General features: G+C 56.4%; 1 protein-coding gene across 1 annotated transcript in view; it reads left to right on the top strand.

The window, feature by feature from the left end:
* Positions 1–852: 852 nt before the first annotated feature.
* MXRA5 (matrix remodeling associated 5) overlaps positions 853–23,818 on the top strand; it is a 31,946-nt gene continuing 8,980 nt past the window's right edge. The window contains exons 1-5 of the mRNA XM_079766207.1: positions 853–1,080; positions 9,724–9,948; positions 12,200–12,329; positions 14,692–15,082; positions 16,342–21,249. Coding sequence (XP_079622333.1) covers positions 1,034–1,080; positions 9,724–9,948; positions 12,200–12,329; positions 14,692–15,082; positions 16,342–21,249 — 5,701 coding nt within the window. The 5' untranslated portion in view covers positions 853–1,033. The remainder of the gene's footprint in view (positions 1,081–9,723; positions 9,949–12,199; positions 12,330–14,691; positions 15,083–16,341; positions 21,250–23,818) is intronic.

The following is a 23,818-nucleotide window of genomic DNA, read 5'->3' as shown; positions in this document are numbered from 1 at the left end:
TATAAAATAAAATAAAATAAAATAAAATAAAAATAATAAAATAAAATAAAATTAAATAAAATTAAATTAAATAAAAACCTCTCCTATAGGATTCCACCCTGTCTCTGCTGAATTGGCTCAAGTCGTGTCAGGCGGCCCGGACCCCTTGATTCTTGGGTTCCTTCCGTTCGCCCCAGGTTCCCCAAAGCTCCCCGGGCCGCCGCCGCCCCCGCCCCCGCCCCCGCCCCCGCCCCCGCCGCAGGCTCTCCAAACCGGGGAGCTAAATCCCACCTTTTTGGCGGGATCCGCTCTGGCACCGGGGATCCCGCCGGCAGCCAGGAGCCGCCGGAGCGGCGGGAGGGCGTGGCCATGGGGTTCAGGTTGCACCCGGGGCCTGGGAGGGGGTGGGGGTGGGGGCGCCGGCTGGCGGGGCGCACTCCGCTCCCGCCCAAGCGCGCGCGCGCGCCACACGGGATCCGGGGCACCGCGGGCGGCCGGCTCCCTCTCCCCCTGGGCAGGGCGCACACCCCGCTCCTTCTCTCTCTCTCTCTCTCTCTCTCTCTCTCTCTCTCTCTCTCCCCTCCGCCCCCCAAAAGAAAGAAGCCATCCTGCAAAGAAGCGCGCCCTGGGGGCGCAGGACTGGGTCTCCAAAGGCCACCAGCCCCTCCCCAAGCCGTGCGCCCTGGGCGCGCGCCCTTCTGGGCACCCGGAGCCGGAGAGGCGTGCGCCCACCCGGGGGAGGGCGGGGGGGAACCAGGCGCGATGAAGAGGCGAGAGGAGGGCTGAGCGCACCGCCGCGCGCGCACGGCCAGGCCAGGGGCGCTTGGCTCCGGCCCGCGCGCGCCCCGTCTCCCCGGGGTGGGGTGGGGCAGGGTGGGGGTGGGCCGAGGCGTGGACTCTGGAGGCTTCTCGGCGGCGGCGCCGGGAATAAAAGGGGGCCGGCTCGCCCTGCGGGGCTGGGAAGGAAGCTGTGGCAACGCGCGCCCCCCGAGGACATGGCTCCGGGGGACCCTCGGCGGTGACCGTGCGCGCGCGCGCGCTCCAGGCCCGGTGGATGGTCAGGGCGCACCGTTCCCGGGGGTCGTGGCTTTCCAAGGACAGGTGAGGTCCCCGCGCCGTCTGGTCTGGCCAGGGAGGGAGGGTGGGGGCAGGGCGGGTGGTGGCGGGACACTGTCTCCTTCCGCTAGGGGTGCAGAAAGTTGGGGGTCAGCCCAGGAAAAGACGGGGGGGGGGAGGGGCTGAAGGCCAAGAGGCCCATTGAATTATTACTGGCACTTTCTCTCTCTATATATATTTAAATATAATTTTACTGACTTCAGAGGGGAAGGGAGAGGGAGAGGGGGAGATAGAAACACCCAGGATGAGGGAGAATCATGGACCGGCTGCCTCCTGCACGCCCCCTACTGGGCCCGTGCCCTTGACCGGGAATCGAACCCAGGACCCTTCGGGTCTGCAGGCCGACGCTCTATCCACTGAGCCACACCGGCCAGGGCTATTTTTTTTTATTATTATTAAATCTTCACCCGAGGATTTCCATTGATATTTTTTTTTTTTAGAGAGAGGGAGACAAATCCATGGGAGAGAAACGCATTTGGATGGGTGGCCTCCCGCACGCGCCCTGACCAGGGCCCTGGCTCGGGGAGGAGCCTGCAACGGAGGTCCCTGAATCGAACCCGGGACCCTTGGGTCCGCAGGCCGAGGCTCTATCCACTGAGCCACACCGGCCAGGGCTTCCTGGGCCGTATTTTCAGGGGCTGAAGGGCCATCTGGGGGTTCTGGCGGGAGGAAACGCTGAGTAGGTCCGATTTGCAAACCGGACCCTTCTCCCTTCCTCTTGCCCTTCCTCCTGCCCTCCCCCCCCCCCCCCCGCACCCCACTCCCTGGAGACCTGTCTCCCATGCACCCCTGGGTCCCCAGAGAAGCCACCAACAGGACCCCCTGGGGAAACCGACTGCGCCCCGGCTTTGGAGAGGGCCCCTGACGCTCAACCTCTCCTCCTCCCTCTCCGCCTCCCTCTCTCCTTCCTCCTCCTCCTCCTCCTCCCCCCTCCCCCTCTCTTCCTCCTCCTTCCCTTCCCTTGGAAAAGGGGGAGCCCCCGGACCCTGCAGAACCCATTACGTGGGAGCGGCGTCGGCTTTCTGGTGTCGGGGCGGCGCCCAGGGGACGCACGGAGCCACCGGAGCCGCCTTCCGGGAAAGCGAGTGTCTCCCCCGGCCGCCGCCGGCGGGGCGCGTCCGGGCGGGCGCGCTGGAAGGGGGCCAAGGTCTCCCCGCTGCGCGCCGCCCGCCTGCACCCCGCCGCCTCCAGGAGGGGGGAGGGGGGAGGGGGGAGGGTCCCTGCCCATCGGGGCGAGTGCGTTCCGGGTCCGCCTGGGGGACCCGGGGCGCGCGAGCCGGGATGCAGTTTTCATGAAGTTACTTACGTTAAGGGACGACTTTGGGTAGCAATCAAGTCATTCAACCGGCGAATGGGAGTTCCCTGCACCCTTTGGGCGGCTTAGTAATTCCACTTTCCCTCAGCGACTCCCGGGGACTGAGTTCTGAGCTCGCTGGGTAGGATTGCAACAATGTATCAGTTATGCCCGGGACCCTTAGCAACATTCTGTAATACATTGTTGCAACAATGTATCAATTATGTCACAGACACCTAACAACATCTACAATACATCGCTGCAACAATGTATCAATTACATCCGGAACATCTATAATACACTTGTCGCAACAATGTATCAATTATGTCTGGGGGGCACTTAGCAACATCTATGATACATTGTTGCAACAATGTATCAATTATGTCTGGGGACACCCAACAGCATCTATGATACATTGTTGCAACAATGTATCAATTATACCTGGGGGACACTCAGCAACATTCTATGATACATTGTTGCAATGATGTATCGATTATGTCTGGGGGACACTTAGCAACATTGTATGATACATTTTGTCGCAACAATGTATCAATTATGTCCGGGGGGCACTTAGCAGCATTCTAAGATGCATTGTTGCAACAATGTATCAATTGTGTCCAGGATCCTTAGCAACATCTATGATACATTTGTTGCAACAATGTATCAGTTATGTCTGGGGGCACTTAGCGGCATCTATGAAACATTTGTTGCAACAATGTATCAATTATGTCTGGGGGACACTTAGTGACATTCTATGACACATTGTTGCAATAATGTATCAATTGTGTCCAGGGACACTTAGCAACATTCTATGATACGTTGTTGCGACAATGTATCAAGTATGTCCAGGACACCTAGCAACATCTATGATACATTTTTTGCAACAATGTATTAATTATGTCCGGGATACTTAGCAACATCTATGATGCATTTGTTGCAGCAATGTATCAGTTATGTCTGGGGGACACTTAGCAACATTCTATGATACGTTGTTGCAACAATGTATCAATTATGTCCAGGATACCTAGCAACGTCTATGATACTTTTGTTGCAACAATGTATCAATTATGTCTGGGGGACACCTAGCGACATTCTATGATACATTGTTGCAACAATATATCAATTATGTCATGGACACTTAACATTTATAATACATTGTTGCAACAATGTATCAACCACGTCCGAGACACCTAGCAACATCTATGATATATTGTTTGCAACAATGTATCAATTATGTCCAGGACATTCAGCAACATTCTATGGCACATTGTTGCAACAATGTATCAGTTATGTCCGGGGACACTTAGCAACATTCTATGATATATTGTTGCAACAATGTATCAATTATGCCTGGGGGACACCTAGTAACATCTATGATACATTGTTGCAACAATGTATCAAGTATGTCCAGGATACCTAGCAACATCTATGATGCATTTGTTGCGACAATGTATCATTTATGCCTGGGGGACACTCAGCAACATTCTATGATACATTGTTGCAAGAATGTATTAATTATGTCCGGGGACACCTAGCGACATTCTAGGACACATTGTTGCGGTGTTACTTAAGGAACTCCTGTTCACGTGGAGGAAGCCTAAAAGGCCATGAACTTGTTCCCAAAGAACATGGCATCCGGGAAGGAGAAAAATAAAATAAAATAAAATAACGAAAAGGACAGTGGAGGAGGTGCTGAGGAAGAAACCACTAAGACATTGTTAATAATCATCCATAATAATAAAAGGGTAATATGCGAATTAGACCGGACGTCCTTCCGGACGACCTTCCGGGCTAAGCCGGGGCTGCGAGACGGTACAAAATGCAAACGCACTTGAGGCGTTGCGTGCATCCTTGGTTATGACCAGTGGTCCCCCCATGGGGGCAAATTTGAATTTTAAAGGGGAAGGGGGCAATTTGAGAAGGGAGTTATGAACAGTGAATTTATTTTGCATTTTTTATATAAATCTTTATTGGGACATATGTATGCAGTTTTAGTTCTCCATCCTAGGTTTGGAGAGTTGATCGGCTATTTCTTTCCTGTCACTTTCTATTGTTACTAGAGGCCCAGGGAATGAATTCACGCATGGGTGGGGTCCCTCGGTCTGGCCGGCGATCGGGCCATCTCACCCAGTCATGATCGGGGCCAATTGGGGCCAGCAGGTCGGGGGGGGGGCGGTAGGGACTGGGGGAGGTTGACTGTGGGAGCGCATTGACCACCAGGGGGCAGTTCCAACGTTGAGCGTCTGCCCCCCGGTGGTCAGTGCGTGTCATAGCGACCAGTCGTAATGGTCGCTTAGACTTTTATATATATATATATAGAGAGAGAGAATATAGACCCAGTGCACGAAATTCGTGCACAGGGGGGGGGAAGTCCCTCAGCCCAGCCTGCACTCTCTCCAATCCGGGACCCCTTGAGGGATGTCCGACTGCCCGTTTAGGCCCAGTGGGATCGGGCCCAACTGCTCGCCTGCCTGCCTTCCTGATTGCCCCTAACCACTTCTGTCTGCCAGCCTGATCACCCCCTAACCACTCCCCGCCAGCCTGATTGATGCCTAACTGCTCCCCTGCCAGCCTGTTTGCCCCTAACTGCCCTCCCCTGCAGGCCTGGTTACCCCTAACTGCCCTCCCCTGCTGGCTTGATCACCTCCAACTGCCCTCCCCTGCAGGCCTGGTCCCCCCCAACTGCCCTCTCCTGCTGGACATCTTGTGGTGGCCATGTTGTGTCCACATGGGGGCAGGATCTTTGACCACATGGGGGCAGCGATATTGTGTGTTGCAGTGATGATCAATCTGTATATTACTCTTTTATTAGATAAGATAGAGGCCTGGTGCATGGGTGGGGGCCAGCTGGTTTGCCCTGAAGGGTGTCCCGGATCAGGGTGGGGGTTCCCTTGGGGTGTGGGGCGGCCTGGGCGAGGGGCCTGTGGTGGTTTGCAGGCCGGCCACGCCCCCTGGCAACCCAAGGGGAGTCCCTGGTATCTGGGGTTTATTTATCTTCTACAATTGAAACTTTGTAGCCTGGAGCAGAGCCAAGCCTCCTACTCGCTCCGTGGCGGCAGCCATTTCTGTTGGGATTAATTCACCTTCTATACTTGAAACTTTGTAGCCTTAAGCGGAGGCCTGGGCCGGCCAGGGTGTGCGGAAAGCTTGGCTTCCTCCATCGCCGGGGGCAACCCAAGCCGCCCTCCTGCTCTCTCCGTGGCCTCAGCCATCTTGGTTGGGTTCATTTGCATACTCGCTCCTGATTGGCTGGTGGGCGTGGCTTGTGAGTGTAGCGGGGTGGTGGTTAATTTGCATATTCCTCTTTTCTTAGACAGGACTAGAGGCCCGATGCGTGAAATTCGTGCACGAGTCGGCCTTCCTTCCCCCGGCTACCGGCACCGGCTTCCCTCCGGGGACCCGGGCTTCCCTCGCAGCCCCGGCTTCATCCGGAAGGTCGCCCGGAAGGACGCCCGGTCTAATTAGCATATTCCCCTTTTATTATTATAGGTTATTATCTCTTTCCCGGAGGCCATGTTCTTTGCAAACAAGTTCATGGCCTTTTAGGGTTCCTCCACGTGAATAGGAGTTTGCTTTTCGAATAATGAGACGGTTTCATAAACATCTCTTTTTCTTATTTATTTCTTATTTTATTTTTTAAAATGGACTTCAGAGAGGAAGGGAGAAGGGGAGAGAGAGAGAGAAACATCCACGAGGGGAGAGAATCATGGACCGGCTGCCTCCTGCACGCCCCCCTACTGGGGATCGAGCCTGCAACCCGGGCCTGTGCCCTTGACCGGGAATCGAACCCGGGACCCTTCAGTCCCCAGGCCAACGCTCTATCCATTGAGCCACACTGGCTAGGGCTGAATACTAAGATGTATATGCACGGGGGCGGGGGGAGGGGTGGCAGCAGGATTTTAGAGATGCTGAGGTGGGACATGGCCAAAAAAAATAATAATTGGGGAATTATCGGGTTAGACGGTGGTCCCAGCACAGGGAAGGCAAAGACAGGATACCCACGAGAGAGTTAAAGGGGGCGGAAAAGGGGGTCATCTGTAATAATAAGAGCCTCAGCGACTATCGCAACTGAACGGACGACCGAACAGGCTGTGTGGGGCGACCAGGCCGGCAGAGGGGGGCAGTGAGGGGCGACCAGGCTGATGGGGGGGCAGTGAGGGGCGACCAGGCTGATGGGGGGGCAGTGAGGGGCGACCAGGCTGATGGGGGGGCAGTGAGGGGTGACCAGGCTGATGGGGGGGCAGTGAGGGGTGACCAGGCTGATGGGGGGGCAGTGAGGGGTGACCAGGCTGATGGGGGGGCAGTGAGGGGTGACCAGGCCGACAGGGGGGGCAGTGAGGGGCGACCAGGCTGATGGGGGGGCAGTGAGGGGCGACCAGGCTGATGGGGGGGCAGTGAGGGGCGACCAGGCTGATGGGGGGGCAGTGAGGGGTGACCAGGCCAGCAGAGGGGGGCAGTGAGGGGTGACCAGGCCAGCAGAGGGGGGCAGTGAGGGGCGACCAGGCTGATGGGGGGCAGTGAGGGGCGACCAGGCTGATGGGGGGGCAGTGAGGGGTGACCAGGCTGATGGGGGGGCAGTGAGGGGCGACCAGGCTGATGGGGGGGCAGTGAGGGGCGACCAGGCTGGTGGGAGGGCAGTGAGGGGCGACCAGGCTGATGGGGGGGCAGTGAGGGGCGACCAGGCTGATGGGGGGGCAGTGAGGGGTGACCAGGCCAGCAGAGGGGGGCAGTGAGGGGTGACCAGGCCAGCAGAGGGGGGTAGTGAGGGGCGACCAGGCTGATGGGGGGGCAGTGAGGGGCGACCAGGCTGATGGGGGGGGCAGTGAGGGGCGACCAGGCTGATGGGGGGGCAGTGAGGGGCGACCAGGCTGATGGGGGGGGCAGTGAGGGGCGACCAGGCTGATGGGGGGGCAGTGAGGGGCGACCAGGCTGATGGGGGGGCAGTGAGGGGCGACCAGGCTGATGGGGGGGGTAGTGAGGGGCGACCAGGCTGGTGGGGGGGCAGTGAGGGGTGACCAGGCTGATGGGGGGGGGCAGTGAGGGGCGACCAGGCTGATGGGGGGGGTAGTGAGGGGCGACCAGGCTGGTGGGAGGGCAGTGAGGGGCGACCAGGCTGATGGGGGGGCAGTGAGGGGCGACCAGGCTGATGGGGGGGCAGTGAGGGGCGACCAGGCTGATGGGGGGGCAGTGAGGGGCGACCAGGCTGATGGGGGGGCAGTGAGGGGCGACCAGGCTGGTGGGAGGGCAGTGAGGGGCGACCAGGCTGATGGGGGGGGGTAGTGAGGGGCGACCAGGCTGATGGGGGGGCAGTGAGGGGCGACCAGGCTGATGGGGGGGCAGTGAGGGGCGACCAGGCTGATGGGGGGGCAGTGAGGGGCGACCAGGCTGATGGGGGGGGGCAGTGAGGGGTGACCAGGCCGACAGGGGGGGCAGTGAGGGGCGACCAGGCTGATGGGGGGGGCAGTGAGGGGCGACCAGGCCAGCAGGGGAGGGCAGTTGGGGCGACCAGGCCGATGGGGGGGCAGTGAGGGGCGACCAGGCTGATGGGGGGGCAGTTGGGGCGACCAGGCCGATGGGGGGGCAGTGAGGGGCGACCAGGCTGGCGGGGAGGGGAGTTGGGGGTGACCAGGCTGCCAGGGAGGTTAGTGAGGGGCGACCAAACGACTGAACAGCAGGCTGCATGGGGCGACCAAACCAGCAGGCGGGGTCATGGGGGGACAGTGAGGGACGATCAGGCAGGCGGGCAGGCAGGCGAGCAGTTAGGAGCCAGCTGTCCCGGATTGTGAGAGGGAGGGATGTCTGACGGACGGAAGAGGCCCGATCTCGCCGTCGGACATCCCCCGAGGGGTCCCGGATCGGAGAGGGTGCAGGCTGGGCTGAGCGAGGACACGCCCCCTTCCCTCCCCCCCCATGCACGAATTTCGTGCACCGGGCCTCTAGTCTGTAATAACTTCATCCACAAAGATACCAAAAAGATACAAAATGCAATGACTAAGCAAGTGTGTAGCTGGCTGTCCGGCCGGCTGGCCAAGAGGTACGGGTGGGCGTGCTGTGTCTTGGTGCAAATCCAGATCCCCAAGCCAGCACGCAGGCGGGTGGGCGGGGTCGCCTGGGGCCCCGGGCCCAGGCCGGTCAGGAATCTCCCCGCCTCTGCTTAAGCCGGGCGCTTCCGGTCCCAAGAGCACCGAGGTGGCGCCCGAACTAGCTCTGTGCAAGCTCGCACCCTCAGCGCTTGAGGCCCGGCTTCGAGGCGAGGCCAGCCGGCGCGCTTGGGAGGCGAGGAACGGAGCTCAGGCCCAGGATGCAAAGAGCTGGGCATGGCGGCTCGCTCTCACCTGGCTGGGAGCGTGGAGGGTTTGATATCTGCATAGATGAGGCTGTACTTCCGTATTGCACGTTTTACTTTCTGTGGGAATTGCTTTAAAAATAATAATAATAATAATAATAATAATAATAATAATAATGCCCTAGCCCAGTGGTCGGCAAACCGCGGCGTGCGAGCCACAGGCGGCTCTCCGGCCCCTGGAGTGTGGCTCTTCCACAAAACACCACGGCCCGGGCGAGTCTGTGTTGAAGACGTGGCGTTCGAAGTTTACATTTAAAAAATGTGGCTCTCCAAAGAAATGTCAGTCGTTGTCCTGTTGATGTTCGGCTCCGTGGACTCATGAGTTTGTCGACCACTGTCCTAGCCGGTTTGGCTTGGTGGATAGAGCATCGGCCTGCGGACTGAAGGGTCCCGGGTTCGATTCCCGGTCAATGGCACATGCCCGGGTTGCGGGCTCGATCCCCCATTAGGGGGCGTGCAGGAGGCAGCCGATCCATGGTTCTCTCTCCTCATGGATGTTTCTCTCTCTCTCTCCCTCTCCCTTCCTCTCTGAGGTCAATAAAAATATATTAAGCCCTGGCCGGTGTGGCTCAGTGGATAGAACGTCGGCCTGCGGACTGGAGGGTCCCGGGTTCGATTACCGGTCAAGGGCATGTACCTTGGTTGCGGGCACATCCCCAGTAGGGGGCGTGCAGGAGGCAGCTGATGGATATTTCTCTCTCATCGATGTTTCTAACTCTCCCTCCCTCTCCCTCCCTCTCTATGAAAAATCAATAAAAATATATATTTTTAAAAAATACAGCAACAACAACAAAAAAACTACAGTTCCGGCTTTTCCACTCCCAATATTTTACGCGTCGCGAAAACTCGATCCTGGCAAGTTTTGGGACGAAGCTACGCCCCATACGAACCACAGGGGCGGATGGTACCCAAGGGCTTCCTGCCAATAAGGCGCCTCTGGTTTTGGGGTCCCCCCCACCCCGCTCCCCCTCTCCTCTCCATCCTGCAGGTCGCCAGGGCCCACGCACCCGGACAAGATGCCACCCCGCCACTGCTGCGCGCCCTGGAGAGCGCTCTCCGTGGTGCTGATTCTGGCGTGGGCGCCTCCTCCAGCCGCGGGCGCCTGCCCGCATCCCTGCTCCTGCTACGTGCCCACGGAAGTCCACTGCACCTTCCGGTCCTTGGCGTCCGTCCCCGCGGGCATCTCCAAAGACGTGGAGAGGATCAACCTGGGGTCGGTACCACCTTCTTGCCCAGCGCGCGGGGCTCTTGGCCTGCGTGTGTATTGGGGTTGAGGCGCGGATGTCTGTGCGTAACGGTCTGTGCATAACTGCACGTAACTGTGAGTTACTGTTTGTGCGTAAGTGTCTGTGCGTAACTGTGCGTAAAGGTCTGTGTGTAACTGTCTGCACGTAACTATGCGTAAGGGTCTGTGCGTAACTGTCTGTGCGTAAAGGTCTGTGGGTAACTGTCTGCACGTAACTATGCGTAAGGGTCTGTGCATAAAGGTCTGTGCGTTACTGTCTGCACGTAACTCTGTACGTAAGGGTCTGTGCTTAACGGTCTGTGCGTAACTGTCTGCACGTAACTCTGTGCGTACGGGTCTGTGCGTAAAGGTCTGTGCGTCAATGTGCGTTACTGTCTGTGCATAACGGTCTGCAGGTAACTCTGTGCGTAACGGTCTGTGCGTAACGGTCTGTGCATAACAGTCTGTGCCTAACGGTCTGTGCGTAAGTGTCTGCACGTAACTGTGCGTAAAGGTCTGTGCATAACTGTCTGCATGTAACTCTGTGCCTAACGGTCTGTGCCTAACGGTCTGTGCGTAAGTGTCTGCACGTAACTCTGTGCATAAAGGTCTGTGCCTAAAGGTCTGCGTGTAACTGCACGTAATGGTCTGTGTGTAACGGTCTGTGCGTCACGGTCTGTGCGTCACGGTCTGTGCGTCACTGTCTGCACGTAACTCTGTACGTAACTGTCCGTGCATAACTGTCTGTGCGTAACGGTCTGTGCCTAACGGCCTGTGCGTAACTGTCTGGGCGTAAAGGTCTGTGCGTAACTGTCTGCACGTAACTCTGTGCGTAACGGTCTGTGCGTTACTGTCTGGGCGTAAGTGTCTGGGCGTAAAGGTCTGTGCGTAACTGTCTGCACCTAACTGTGCATAAGGGACTGTGCGTAATGGTCTGTGCTTAACGGTCTGTGCGTTACTGTCTGCACGTAACTCTGTGCGTAAGGGTCTGTGCGTTACTGTCTGTGTGTAAAGGTCTGTGCGTAACGGTCTGTGCCTAACGGTCTGTGCCTAACGGTCTGCGCGTAACTCTGTGCGTAAGGGTCTGTGCGTAAAGGTCTGTGCGTTACTGTCTGCACGTTACTGTCTGTACGTAACTGTCCGTGCATAACTGTCTGTGCGTAACGGTCTGCACGTAAATCTGTGCGTAACGGTCTGTGCGTAAGTGTCTGGGCGTAAAGGTCTGTGCGTAACTGTCTGCACGTAAATCTGTGCGTAAGGGACTGTGCGTAAAGGTCTGTGCGTAACGGTCTGTGCGTAAGGGACTGTGCATAACGGTCTGTGCGTAACTGCACGTAACTCTGTGCGTAAGGGACTGTGCGTAACGGTCTGTGCGTAACGGTCTGCAGGTAACTCTGTGCATAAGGGTCTGTGCATAACTGTCTGTGCTTAACGGTCTGTGCGTAACTGTGCGTTACTGTCTGTGCGTAACGGTCTGTGCGTGACGGTCTGTGCGTAACTGTCTGTGCACAACTGTCTGGGCGTAACTGTGGGTAACGGTCTGGGCGTTACTGTCTGTGCGTCATTGTCCGTGCGTCATGGCGCGTCATTGGGCGCGCGTGTTCCTTTAAGGAGCGCTCTTTCTGGAATGAGGTGCTTCTGTTTTCTTCTTCTTTGCATATATTTTATTGCCCTCCCTGGTTGGTTCAGGGGCTAGAGCAGCCGGCTTACAGAACCAAAGGCCCCCGGTCCAGGGCACGTACCCCGGTTGCAGGCTCCTCCCCGGCCCGGGCCCTGGTTGGGGCGTGTGCAGGAGGCAGCCCATCGATGGGACTCTCTCTCCCATCGATGTTTCTGTCTGTCTCTGTCTCTCTCTTCCACTCTTTCCCTGAAAATCAATGGGAAAATATCCTCCGGGGAGGATTAAAAAATAAAATAAAATATATAAAATAAATAAAATGTAAAAAATTTGTATTTTTTTTTATTGGTTTCAGAGAGGAAGAGAGAGGGATGTTTCTCTCTCTCTCCCTCGCCCTTCCTCTCTCTGAAATCAATAAAAATGTCTTTTTTTTTGTAAACAACAACATATTTAATAACAACCACAGGACGCTCAGACTCAGCCGCCACAGAATGTTAACGCACACGCAAAAAAAAACAAAAAAACAGTTTTTGTTCCGCTTCTTCCTGTTTACGTGTGGGGAGTCTCTTCCATGTGGGCGGACACGCTCGCTGCGCCTCACGCCGCGTGTCTGCGCCTCAGGTTTAACAGCATCCAGGCTGTGTCCGGAACCTCGTTCGCGGGCCTGACCCGGCTGGAGCTACTCATGGTCCACGGCAACAACATCCCCAGTATCCCGGACGGGGCGCTGCGAGACCTCAGCTCGCTCCAGGTAACGCCCGCATTTATTTTGTTACTTTATTATTTTATTTTATTTTATTCCATTATTTTATTTTATTTATTATTTTATCTTATTTTATTATTTTATTTTATTTCATTATTTTATTTTATTTATTATTTTATCTTATTTTATTATTTTATTTTATTTATTATTTTATTTATTTTATTCATTTTATTATGCATTTTATTTTATTATTAATTATTTTATTTATTTTGTTTTATTTTTTATTTCATTTATTTTTTATTTTATTTATTTTGTTCATTTTATTTTATTTTATTATTTTATTAATTATTTTATTTATTTTGTTTTATTTTTTATTTTATTTTATTTATTTTTCATTTTATTTATTTTGTTCATTTTATTTTATTTTATTTATTTTGTTTTATTTTTTATTTTATTTCATTTATTTTTTATTTTACTTATTTTATTCATTTTACTTATTTTATTTTATTCATTTTATTTATTTCATTATTTTATTTTATTCATTTTATTTATTTTATTTTATTATGCATTTTATTTTATTTTATTATTAATTATTTTATTTATTTTGTTTTATTTTTTATTTTATTTTATTTATTTTTTATTTTATTTATTTTGTTCATTTTATTTTATTTTATTATTTTATTAATTATTTTATTTATTTTGTTTTATTTTTTATTTTATTTTATTTATTTTTCATTTTATTTATTTTGTTCATTTTATTTTATTTTATTTATTTTGTTTTATTTTTTATTTTATTTCATTTATTTTTTATTTTACTTATTTTATTCATTTTATTATTTTATTTTATTCATTTTATTCATTTCATTATTTTATTTTGTTCATTTTATTTATTATTTTATTTTATTTATTTTGTTTTATTTTTTTATTTTATTAATTTTATTTTATTTATTATTTTATTCATTTTATTTATTTTATTATTTTATTTTATTTTGTTATTATTTTATTTATTATTTAATTTATTTTGTTTTATTTTTTATTTATTTTATTTATTATTTTATTGTTTTATTTATTTATTTTTATTTTTTTATTTATTTTATTTTATTTTATTTTATTTTATTTTATTTTATTATTTTATTATTTTATTTTATTTAACTAGAGGCCTGGTGCACGGTGGGGTCCCTCGGCCTGGCCTGCGGGGATCAGGCCGAAACCGGCTCTCCGACATCCGCCGAGGGGTCCCGGATTGCGAGAGGCAGTTCTCGGGGGACGCACCCCAGAATCAGGCTCCCTCCTCTCTGGTTCCGGGGTGCGTTCCCCGAGAACCACAGCTGCCACGTCACCGCGGCTCGGCAGCTCCTGTGTTGAGCGTCTGCCCCCTGGTGGTCAGTGCGCGTCATAGCGACCGGTTGGACTTTTATGTATATACATGTTTGTACTGATTTCACAAAGAGGAAGAAAGGGAGATAGAGAGTTAGATATATCCATCAGCTGCCTCCTGCATGCTCCCTGGGGATCGAGCCCACAACCCGGGCCTGTGCCCTTGACCGGGAATCGAACCCTGACCTCCTGGTTCACAGGTCGACGCTCAACCCCTGAGCCACACCAACCGGGCTATAGAAGATAATTTATTTTCTTTTTTTAAAAACACATTTTTATTGATGTCAGATAGGAAGGGAGAGGGAGAGAAACATCCATGATGCGAGAGAATCATGGACCAGCTGCCTCCTGCACGCCCCCTACTGGTTGGGGATGGAGCCCGCAACCCGGGCATGTGCCCTTGACCGGGAATCGAACCCTGACCTCTTGGTTCACAGGTCGACGCTCAACCACTGAGCCACACCAGCCGGGCTATAAATGATCATTTCTTTTCTTTTTTTTTTTAAACATATTTTTATTGACGTCAGAGAGGAAGAGAGAGAGAGAAAGAGACCCATCCATGAGGACAGAGAATCACGGTTCGGCTGCCTCCTGCACGCCCCCTACTGGTTGGGGGTCGAGCCTGCAACCCTGGCCTGTGCCCTTGACCGGGAATCGAACCCTGACCTCCTGGTTCACAGGTCGACGCTCAACCACTGAGCCACACCAACCGGGCTATAGATGATAATTTCTTATCTTTTTTTTAAAAACACATTTTTATTGATGTCAGATAGGAAGGGAGAGAGAAAGAGACCCATCCATGAGGACAGAGAATCACGGATCGGCTGCCTCCTGCACGCCCCCTACTGGTTGGTCATCGAGCCCGCAACCCGGGCCTGTGCCCTTGACTGGGAATCGAACCCTGACCTCCTGGTTCACAGGTCGATGCTCAACCGCTGAGCCACGCCGGCCGGCCGGTTTTCGGCATCCTCAGCGGCATTTCCCACCCGTCTCCCCGTCTCCCCCGTCTCCCCCCCCCCTCCGCCCCCCGCAGGTCTTCAAGTTCAGCTACAACAAGCTGCGCGTCCTGACGGCGCTCACCCTGCGCGGCCTCCGGAGCCTCGTGCGGCTGCACCTCGACCACAACCAGCTCGAGTTCCTGCACCCGCACGCCTTCCGCGGCCTCACGTCCCTGCGGCTGGTGCACCTGGAGGGCAACCGGCTGCGGCAGCTGCACCCCGGCTCCTTCGCCACCGTCACCTTCCTGGACCACTTCCCGCTGTCCACCGTGCGGCACCTGTACCTGGCCGAGAACCGGCTGCGGCGGCTGTCCGAGGGGATGCTGCGGGGCATGCCGCTGCTGGACAACCTGTTCCTGCACGGCAACCCCTGGGCCTGCGACTGCGACCTGCGCTGGCTGCCGGCCTGGGCGGCCCGGGCCCCCGGTGAGGCGGGAAGGCGGGCCCCGGGGTCTGTCTGTCTGTCCGTCAGTCACCCCGGGGCACAGGCCTGCCCTGGCTCAGGCGGGGGGCGGGGGGGGGGGGAGAAGGGATGGAGGGGGCATCTTCTCTCGCCTGCCATGCGCCTTCTCTTGATTTATTTATTTCTTATTCCTTCCTTCCTTCCTTCCTGTCTTTCTTCTTTCTTTCTTTCTTTCTTCTTCCTTCCTTCCTTCCTTCCTGTCTTTCTTCTTTCTTTCTTTCTTTCTTTCTTCTTCCTTCCTTCCTTCCTTCCTGTCTTTCTTCTTTCTTTCTTTCTTCTTCCTTCCTTCCTTCCTGTCTTTCTTCTTCCTTCCTTCCTTCCTTCCTTCCTTCCTTCCTTCCTTCCTTCCTTCCGTCTTTCTTTCTTTCTTTCTTTCTTTCTTTCTTTCTTTCTTTCTTTCTTTCTCTTTCTTTCTTTCTTTCTTTCTTTCTTTCTTTCTTCCTTATTCTCTCTTCTTCCTTCATTTCTTTATTCTACTTTCAAAAACACGCACTGAGTGGCCAGATGATGATGATCTCTGAACGCATAATCATCTGGCCACTCAGTGTGTGCGTGTGTGTGTATATATATATATATATTAGAGGCCCGGTGCATGAATCCGTGCATGGGTGGGGTCCGGCCAGCCTGGCCAGGGGGAGGGGACATGGGCGGTTGGCCGGCCTGCCTGCTGGTCGAACTCCCGGTCGAGGGGACCATTTGCCTATTAGCCTTTTATTCTATAGGATCTACACGGAGCGGCCAGATGGTTATGCGTTCAGAGATCATCCTCATCGGGCCGCTCCGTGTACATTTTAATATAAAATATATTTTTATTGATTTCAGAGAGGAAGGGAGACGGAGACAGAGTAATATATATTGTTTATTGTTTTCAGAGATAGAAATGGTGGCAATGAGTTAATTTTATTCTATAGGATGTACACGGAGCGGCCAGATGATTATGTGTTCAGAGATCATCCTCATCTGGCCGCTCCGTGTCATAGGTTTAACAAACACATCTGAGCACACACCGTGCTCAACGGATTTGCAGTCAGACAGGAAGACACAGAGCCGAGGGGCGTGAAGGGCGTGAGGGGTCAGGTCATGACGGAGACGCACGCCCGGTGGGACGGCCGCCAACCGAGCCCCTTTGCCCCGTGTCCCCGGGTCCCCGGGTCGGCCCCCCCCCCCCCCCCCGTCCCTGCTCCCCTCGCTCACACCCCGTCTCTCTGCTTCCCCGTCGCAGGCGTCCTCAAGTGCAAGAAGGACAAAGCCTACGAGGGCGGCCAGCTCTGCGCGGCGTGTTCCAGCCCCAGAGCCCTGCGCGGACGCGAGATCCACGCCCTCCAGGACATCCCGTGCGCCAAACCGTCCATCGAGTCCCCCCTGAGGCCCAACACGACGGTCGGCGGCCTCGAGGAAGAACAGGACGAAGACGAGGACGGCGACCGCCCGCCCCCCCTCCCGGACCTGCCGTCCCCGCCGTGGACCATCGCCTTGAACATGACGGACGAACACGGGAACACGGCGAGCCTGGCGTGCGAGATCAAGAGGCCGACGGGCCTGGACTCCGTGCGGCTGAACCAGACCGAGTCCCAGGAGATCGAGGTCAACGCCACGGTGGCCCTGGACCTGGCGTGCCCGATGACGCGGGAGAACTACGAGAAGCTGTGGAAGCTCATCGCCTACTACAGCGAGGTCCCCGTGACGCTGCACGGGGAGCCCCCCGACGGCCACGACCCCGGAGGCGCCGCCCGCCCGTACAGGCAGGACGCCGACGACGCCGACGCTCTCTACTACACGGGCGTCCGGGCCCGCGTCCTGGCCCGCCCCGCGTGGGTCCTGCAGCCGACCATCCATCTGCAGCTCAACCGCCGCCAGAGCACGTCCAAGACGGTCCTCCTGTCCTACCGGTCGCGGTTTTCCTGGACCACGACGACGTCGTCGGGCGAAGACGCGGGGCGGTCTCGCGGCCGGAGCTGGGTCATGATCGAGCCGGGACCGGACGTGCCGAGAGCCCAGATGGTCCTGGAAGGCTCCCCGTGCCAGCTCGGCTGCAACGTCAAGGCGTCCGAGAGCCCGTCCATCGCCTGGGTGCTTCCCGACGGCTCGGTGGTGACGGCGTCCGCCCCGGACCCGGCCGGCAAGTTCTCCATCCTGACCGGCGGCGGGCTGAGGATCGGGTCGACGGAGCGGGCCGACGCGGGCGTCTACCAGTGCGTGGCCCGGGTGCCGGACGAGACGGACCGCCTGGCGTACCGGGTCCTCGTGCAGCCGCGGACCGCGCAGCCCACGGACGGGCACGCGGTGGCGGCGACCACCGTTGCGAAGAACCCGGGCGACCCGCTGACGCTGCCTTGCCGGGCGCTCGCCGTCCCCGAGGCTCAGCTCAGCTGGATCCTTCCCAACCAGAGGATCGTCCACGAGGCGGCCAACACGTCCCGCGCCTTTGTCCTGCCCGACGGGACGCTGTCCATCCCCGAGGTCCAGGTCGGCGACGGAGGCTACTACCGCTGCGTCGCCGTCAACCAGCAAGGGGCCGACCAGCTCACGGTGGGGGTCACTGTGAGTCGGAAAGGATCGGGGGGCAGAGCATCCAAGAGGGGCCGACGCCCCGGCGGGAGGTCCCTCTCCCGGCCCAGAGGCGACGTCGTCGAGGACGAAGGGGGCTCAGGCGTCGGCCCGGAGGACACCCCGTCGTCGAGGAGGGTCCTGCACCCCAAGGACCAGAAGGTGTTCCTCCACACCCAGGAGGACCCCAAGACCAAGAAGGGGAGAAGGAAGCTGAAACCCTGGAAGCACACCGAGAAAGAACCGGAGACCAACGTCGCCGAGGGCCGCAGGGTCTTCGAGTCGAGACGGAGGGTCCACGTGGCCAGCAAGCAGATCAACCCGGACCACTGGGCCAATATCCTCGCCCGGGTCCGCGGGAGGAACCTCCCCAGGGGGACGGAGGGGCCCGAGGCCGCCGCGGAGACCGCCACGGCGCCCGCCCAGAGCGCCGACGTCACGCCCGCCCGTCCTGTCGCGTCTCCTCCCTCGGTGTCCCCGGTGGTGGCTCAGAGGACAGCCAGTCCCGAGGAGTTCTCCTCCTCGGCAGACGCTCTGTTATTGGGCGAGGAGGAGCCCGTGAACAGTCCGGCTCCCGCCATCAGGGGCCCAGACCGAGGCCAGGCTGGCGTCCTTACGGCCGAAGACAGAGCCGCCAGCTCTGATCTGCAAGAATCCGTCGATGACGACGACGACGACGACGATGCGTTTTCTGAAAAGACCCAGGGTCTGCCTCAGATGGGCGTTGACGCCCAGTGGACTTCAGTGCCTGACGAGTCCTCAACGCCACCGATCCCGGACCCGACCGACGAGGAGTCGGCCGGCGATCCCGTCCCCACAGACGACTGGTCTACCCGAGACGTCGGCCCTACCATCGCCACGGAGGACTGGTCGTCAACGGCGGGAGATGTTGGGCCCGTGCCCGAGCCGACATCCCCTGAGAATGAGTCTCCCTCGGCGGCTGCCTCCTCGGACGCATCGGACCCTGTGCTGTCCGCGGCCCCCGAATGGGAGACTCGTTCACCGTCGGACGAGGATGCGATGGAAGAACCGGTGTCCCGACGTGTCACTCCGTCGCCCGCCTTGTCCGTGGTGGACTCCAGGACATCGGAGCCGCCCGGCGAGCTCCCAACACCAGGACACGGAGAGGGAGGACCAGGTGCCCCCCACCTCCTGGACGATGGCTTAAGCACTCAAGGCATCCCCTGGGTCAGAAAGGGCACGGAGGAGGACTCTCGGAAGCTTCCGGAAGGAGTCACGCCGGAGGGAGTGCCCACGAGCTCCCGAGGATCCGAGAGGAAGCCTCAGGGCGTTGAATCCGTGGAACCCACCACGTCGCTTGGTTCTCTCGCTGACAAGGACCCCGTCGAAGTAGATACAGTGGCGTCCACGCCAATGGCCACCTTAACGTCCGCGCCCACCACCATCGCCGTCGCCCCTTCCCGTAAAAGGCCCCACGGGAGGAGGAGGTTACGGCCGCACCGATTCCGACAGCGCCACAAACCGACGCGTAAACCCACGGCGTTCGCCCCCACGGGGACCTTCTTGGCCGGACCCACTCAGGACCCCGAAGCCGTGACCCCCGAGCGAGGGGGTCGTTGGCTGGTGCCGACCTCCTGGGGGGAGCGGACGGTGGGGACCCCCAAACCGGGGGACATGGAGAAACCTGTGGAGCCCGTGACCAAGGGGACCCCACGGAGGAAGCACGGCAGGAGGCCGAACAAACACCGGTACGGCCCCTCGACGGCGGGCTCCCCGGCGTCGGCGACCAGGCCCAGTCCTTCTTCGGAAAAGACGCCTATGGATGCCACCACTCGCCGTCCGGAAACGGCCCTTGTGTCTACAACCACAACCGTCTCCCAGAGAATCGGGGGTCCCCGTGAGACCACGAGAGCGGCAGCATATAAGACCACCACCCCCCACATGCATGTATCTCGTGGTGCACCCCAAGAGACGACGCCGGCCACGTACACGCCCGTGTCCGAGGAGAAAGAAACGGAGACTTCGAACGTCTCCAACATCCATGAGTCCGTCATCCACGTCACGCCGCCGTCTGGCTTCGAGGTGTCCACCGCGCGAGACGTGAAGAACGAACCCCGTCCGTCTAGCTTTCCAGGAATGGAATTCTGGGTCCCCCCCAGGACGGCCCAGCCTGGGGGTCTGCAGACGGACACCCCCGTGACCCCCTCTTTGGAGACCCGAACGCACTCGTCATCCGTTTCCCAAGAGCCGGGGCACCCGGATCTCCCCTCTGAGGTCCCCCCGTCCGTGGCGCTCTCTACACGAGACGACGTTGTTGCTACCTCTACGTGGAGCACGGGTGAGGACGCGTCTTCACGTCGGGCCGGATCCACCACCCGTGGTCGGGATCCTCACGTTCTCACGCCGGCCCCCGTGGAGGAGTCAGCCACCCCATTCCCACCCACCCGTCTCCAGCCTCTGTCACCAACCGCCACGGAGCCCGCCCACCTCCCATCAAGCCGGCCACCTCCAATGTCCACGGATCCCAAGGACCACATCTCGTCCAATTCCGTGGAGGCCCCCACCAAGAAGGAGGAGGAGGAGGAGGAGGAGGAGGAGACGCAGCCAACGTGGTGGCGAGGAAACGAGTTATCCACCCCGTCTCCCAAGACGGATGAGTTCCACGTCACGCCGAAGGAGGAGTCCGGGAAGGAAGTCTCGGACGAGAGGACGAGACACAACCTTCTACGCGGCCCCGATGGTCACCACCATCCGGACGGCAGAGTTCAAGCTCTCCATCCACCGGCCAGAGGCCCCGGCCAACCCGTCCCGCCCAGAGGGACGATGAGGCCGCCCCAATGGACCACCCGGACCCCCTTCAGGTACCCCGTGACGGTCCAGCCTCCTCGTCACGGGACCAACAAGCCGGGGATCACGGCGAACCCCTGGAGGGTTTTGTGGAACCACAAGCCCTCGACAATGCCGACCTTCTCCAGCCCGACCACCGTGGACCCGTGGCGTATGACGTCCAGGCCTCACAGGTTCCCGAACCGCAGCGCGGACCCAGCCCACGGCCACTCCAAGGTGTTTGGGTTCAACAGCATCCCCGATGCACGAGCTCCTCCTTCCTCCCACGGAAGATTCCCGTTCTTCTCTTTCAACAGGACCTTCTCTTTCCCCCAGTTGGGCGTGACCCCGAAGACCCAGACCCCGACCTCTCCCGCCCCAGGGACCAGAGAGCGTGCCGTCAACCCGGGCGCCGACAATCGGATCCGGACTCAGACCATCACCCACGTGGACTTCGGCCCGCCCGCCCCTCCGTCGCTGCCCCGGCCCAGGACCGTGTCCCCCGCCTCCACCCACATCCAGAACATCCCTGTGGCCTACCCCACGCGGAACGCCGCCGTCCCCTTCGTGACATCCCCCGGGCCGCCTTCCGGAAGCTTCCATCCGAGCGGCTCCAGGCTCTCCTCGGCGGCGGGAGGGCCCCCGGCGTCTAAGTACTGGACCCTCGGAGAGGCGCCGCAGATTATCACCAAATCGCCCCAGACCGTGACCGTCACGGCCGACACGGACGCCGTGATCCCGTGCGAGGCCACGGGGAAGCCAAAGCCTTTTATTACCTGGACCAAGGTCTCGACAGGTACGGCGTCGAAGCGTCTGCATTTTAAAAAATATATATATTTTATTGATTTTTTTACAGAGAGGAAGGGAGAGGGAGAGAGAGCCAGAAACATCGATGAGAGACAAACATCCATCAGCTGCCTCCTGCACGCCCCCCACTGGGGATGTGCCCGCAACCAAGGTACATGCCCTTGGCCGGGAATCGAACCCGGGACCCTTCCGTCCGCAGGCCGACGCTCTATCCACTGAGCCACACCGGTCAGGGCAACGTCTGCATTTTTTAAACAAAAATTTTTCCTAGAGGCCTGGTGCACGGATTCGTGTACCAGTGGGGTCCCTCGGCCAGGCCTGCGGGGATCGGGCCAAGACCGACTCTCCGACGTCCCCCGAGGGGTCCCAGATTGCGAGAGGGCGGTTCTCGGGGGACGCACCCCGGGATCGGGCTCCCTCCTCTCTGGTTCCGGGGTGCGTCCCCCGAGAACCACAGCTGGTATATCACCGCAGCTCGGCAGCTCCTGTGCTGAGCGTCTGCCCCCTGGTGGTCAGTGCGCGTCATAGCGACCGGTCGGATGGTCAGACGGTCGGACAGTCGCTTAGCCTTTTATATATATAGATACATTGATTGATTTCAGAGAGGACGGCAGAGAGAGAGAGAGAGAGAGAGAGAGAGAGAGAGAGAGAGAGAGAGAGAAACAACAATGATGAGAGAGAATCACGGACCGGCTGCCTCCTGCACACCCCCTACTGGGGATGGAGCCCACAACCCGGGCATGTGCCCTTGACCGGAATCGAACCCGGGACCCTTCAGTCCGCAGGCCGACGCTCTATCCACTGAGCCACACCAGCTAGGGCTCTTTTTTAAAAATATATATATTTTATTGATTTCAGAGAGAGGAAGGGAGAGGGAGAAAGAGAGAAACATCCATGATGAGAGAGAATCATGGATCGGCCGCCTCCTGCACGCCCCCTACTGGGGATCGAGCCCACAACCCAGGCCTGTGCCCTTGACCAGGAATCGAACCCGTGACCTCCTGGTTCCTAGGTTGACTTCTTTGATCAGCTCAGCATTTGATGTTGAACATTTCATGATGATTTTTTTTTTCTTTCCTGAGGAATGTTTGCTGGGAGTAGCAAATGGAGACGCTGTGGGCTTTTCATTCTAAAAGGAAGGGAGAGGGAGTGAGAGAGAGAGAGAGAGACGGACACACCAGTGATTTTATTATCCTAGTCTCTGCTGTTTTGTTCGTAGATCTAATTTCCCTCTCCCTTTCCTTGCTAATTTTTTCTATTTTTTCTCTACTCAATTTTTAAGAATATATGTATATTAATTTATTTTATTTTTTAAAGATATTTTATTGATTTTTTTACAGAGAGGAAGAGAGAGGGATAGAGAGTTAGAAACATCGATGAGAGAGAAACGTCCATCAGCTGCCTCCTGCACACCCCCACCTGGGGATGTGCCCACAACCAAGGTCCATGCCCTTGACCGGGAATCGAACCCGGGACCCTTCAGTCCGCAGGCCGACGCTCTATCCACTGAGCCACACCGGTCAGGGCTTTAAGAATATTTTTATTGATTTCAGAGAGGAAGAGAGAGAGAGAAACATCCATGAGGAGAGAGAATCGTGGATCGACTGCCTCCTGCACGCCCCCCACTGGGGATGGAGCCCGCCACCCGGGCATGTGCCCTTGGCCGGGAATCGAACCCTGACCTCCTGGTTCCTAGGTCGACGCTCAACCCCTGAGCCACGCCCGCCGGGCTAAATGTATTTTTAGGGAAAGTGCAAGAGAGAGGGACACACAGCCAGGGAGCCACAGGCCCGGCTCTTGTGGACACTCAGGCTGTGTCCAGATCTCAGCTATGGTGAACGGTGCTGCTATGGACATAGGGGTGCATATGTCCTTTCTGATGGGTGTTTCTGGTTTCTTGGGATGTATTCCTAGGAGTGGGGTCCCTGGGTCCAATGGGAGTTCCATTTTCAGTTTTTTTTTTTTTTTTTTTTTGAGGAAACTCCATACTGTTCCCCACAGCGGCTGCCCCCGTCCGCATTCCCACCAGCCGTGCGCGAGGGTTCCTTTTTCTCCACGTCCTCGCCAGCCCTTGCTGTTAGCTGATTTGGGGATGGTAGCCATTCGGACAGGTGTGAGGCGGTACCTCATGGTTGTTTTAATTTCCTTTCTGCTGTGGCAGTGTTATATTTATATCGTACTCTTGGATGTGTATTTTGCACACGCACACGCACACACACGTGACACATACTCGCACAGTCATCCTCGATGACTGTGAAACAAGTCTCGGGCCATGTATGGGAGCTTAGAGGAATCGGCTACTTTCTTGGGTGAAAAAGTGGGCGTGTCTGGAATCCCTTTTAGACGGTGCTGGGTCCGCCCGGCCGGCGTGGCTGCGTGTTTTGAGCATCGACCTAGGAACCAGGAGGTCAGGGTTCGATTCCCGGTCAAGGGCACATGCCCGGGTTGCGGGCTCGATCCCCAGAAGGGGGCGTGCAGGAGGCAGCCGATCCATGATTCTCTCTCATCATGGATGTCTCTCTCTCTCTCTCTCTCTCCTCTTCCTCTCTCAAATCAAG

Source organism: Cnephaeus nilssonii (genome assembly GCF_951640355.1).
Source record: "Cnephaeus nilssonii genome assembly, chromosome: Y".
NCBI classification, from domain to species: Eukaryota; Metazoa; Chordata; class Mammalia; order Chiroptera; family Vespertilionidae; genus Cnephaeus; species Cnephaeus nilssonii.
The sequence above is the reverse complement of the archived record's forward strand: the minus strand, read 5'-3'. Positions and strand labels throughout refer to the sequence as shown.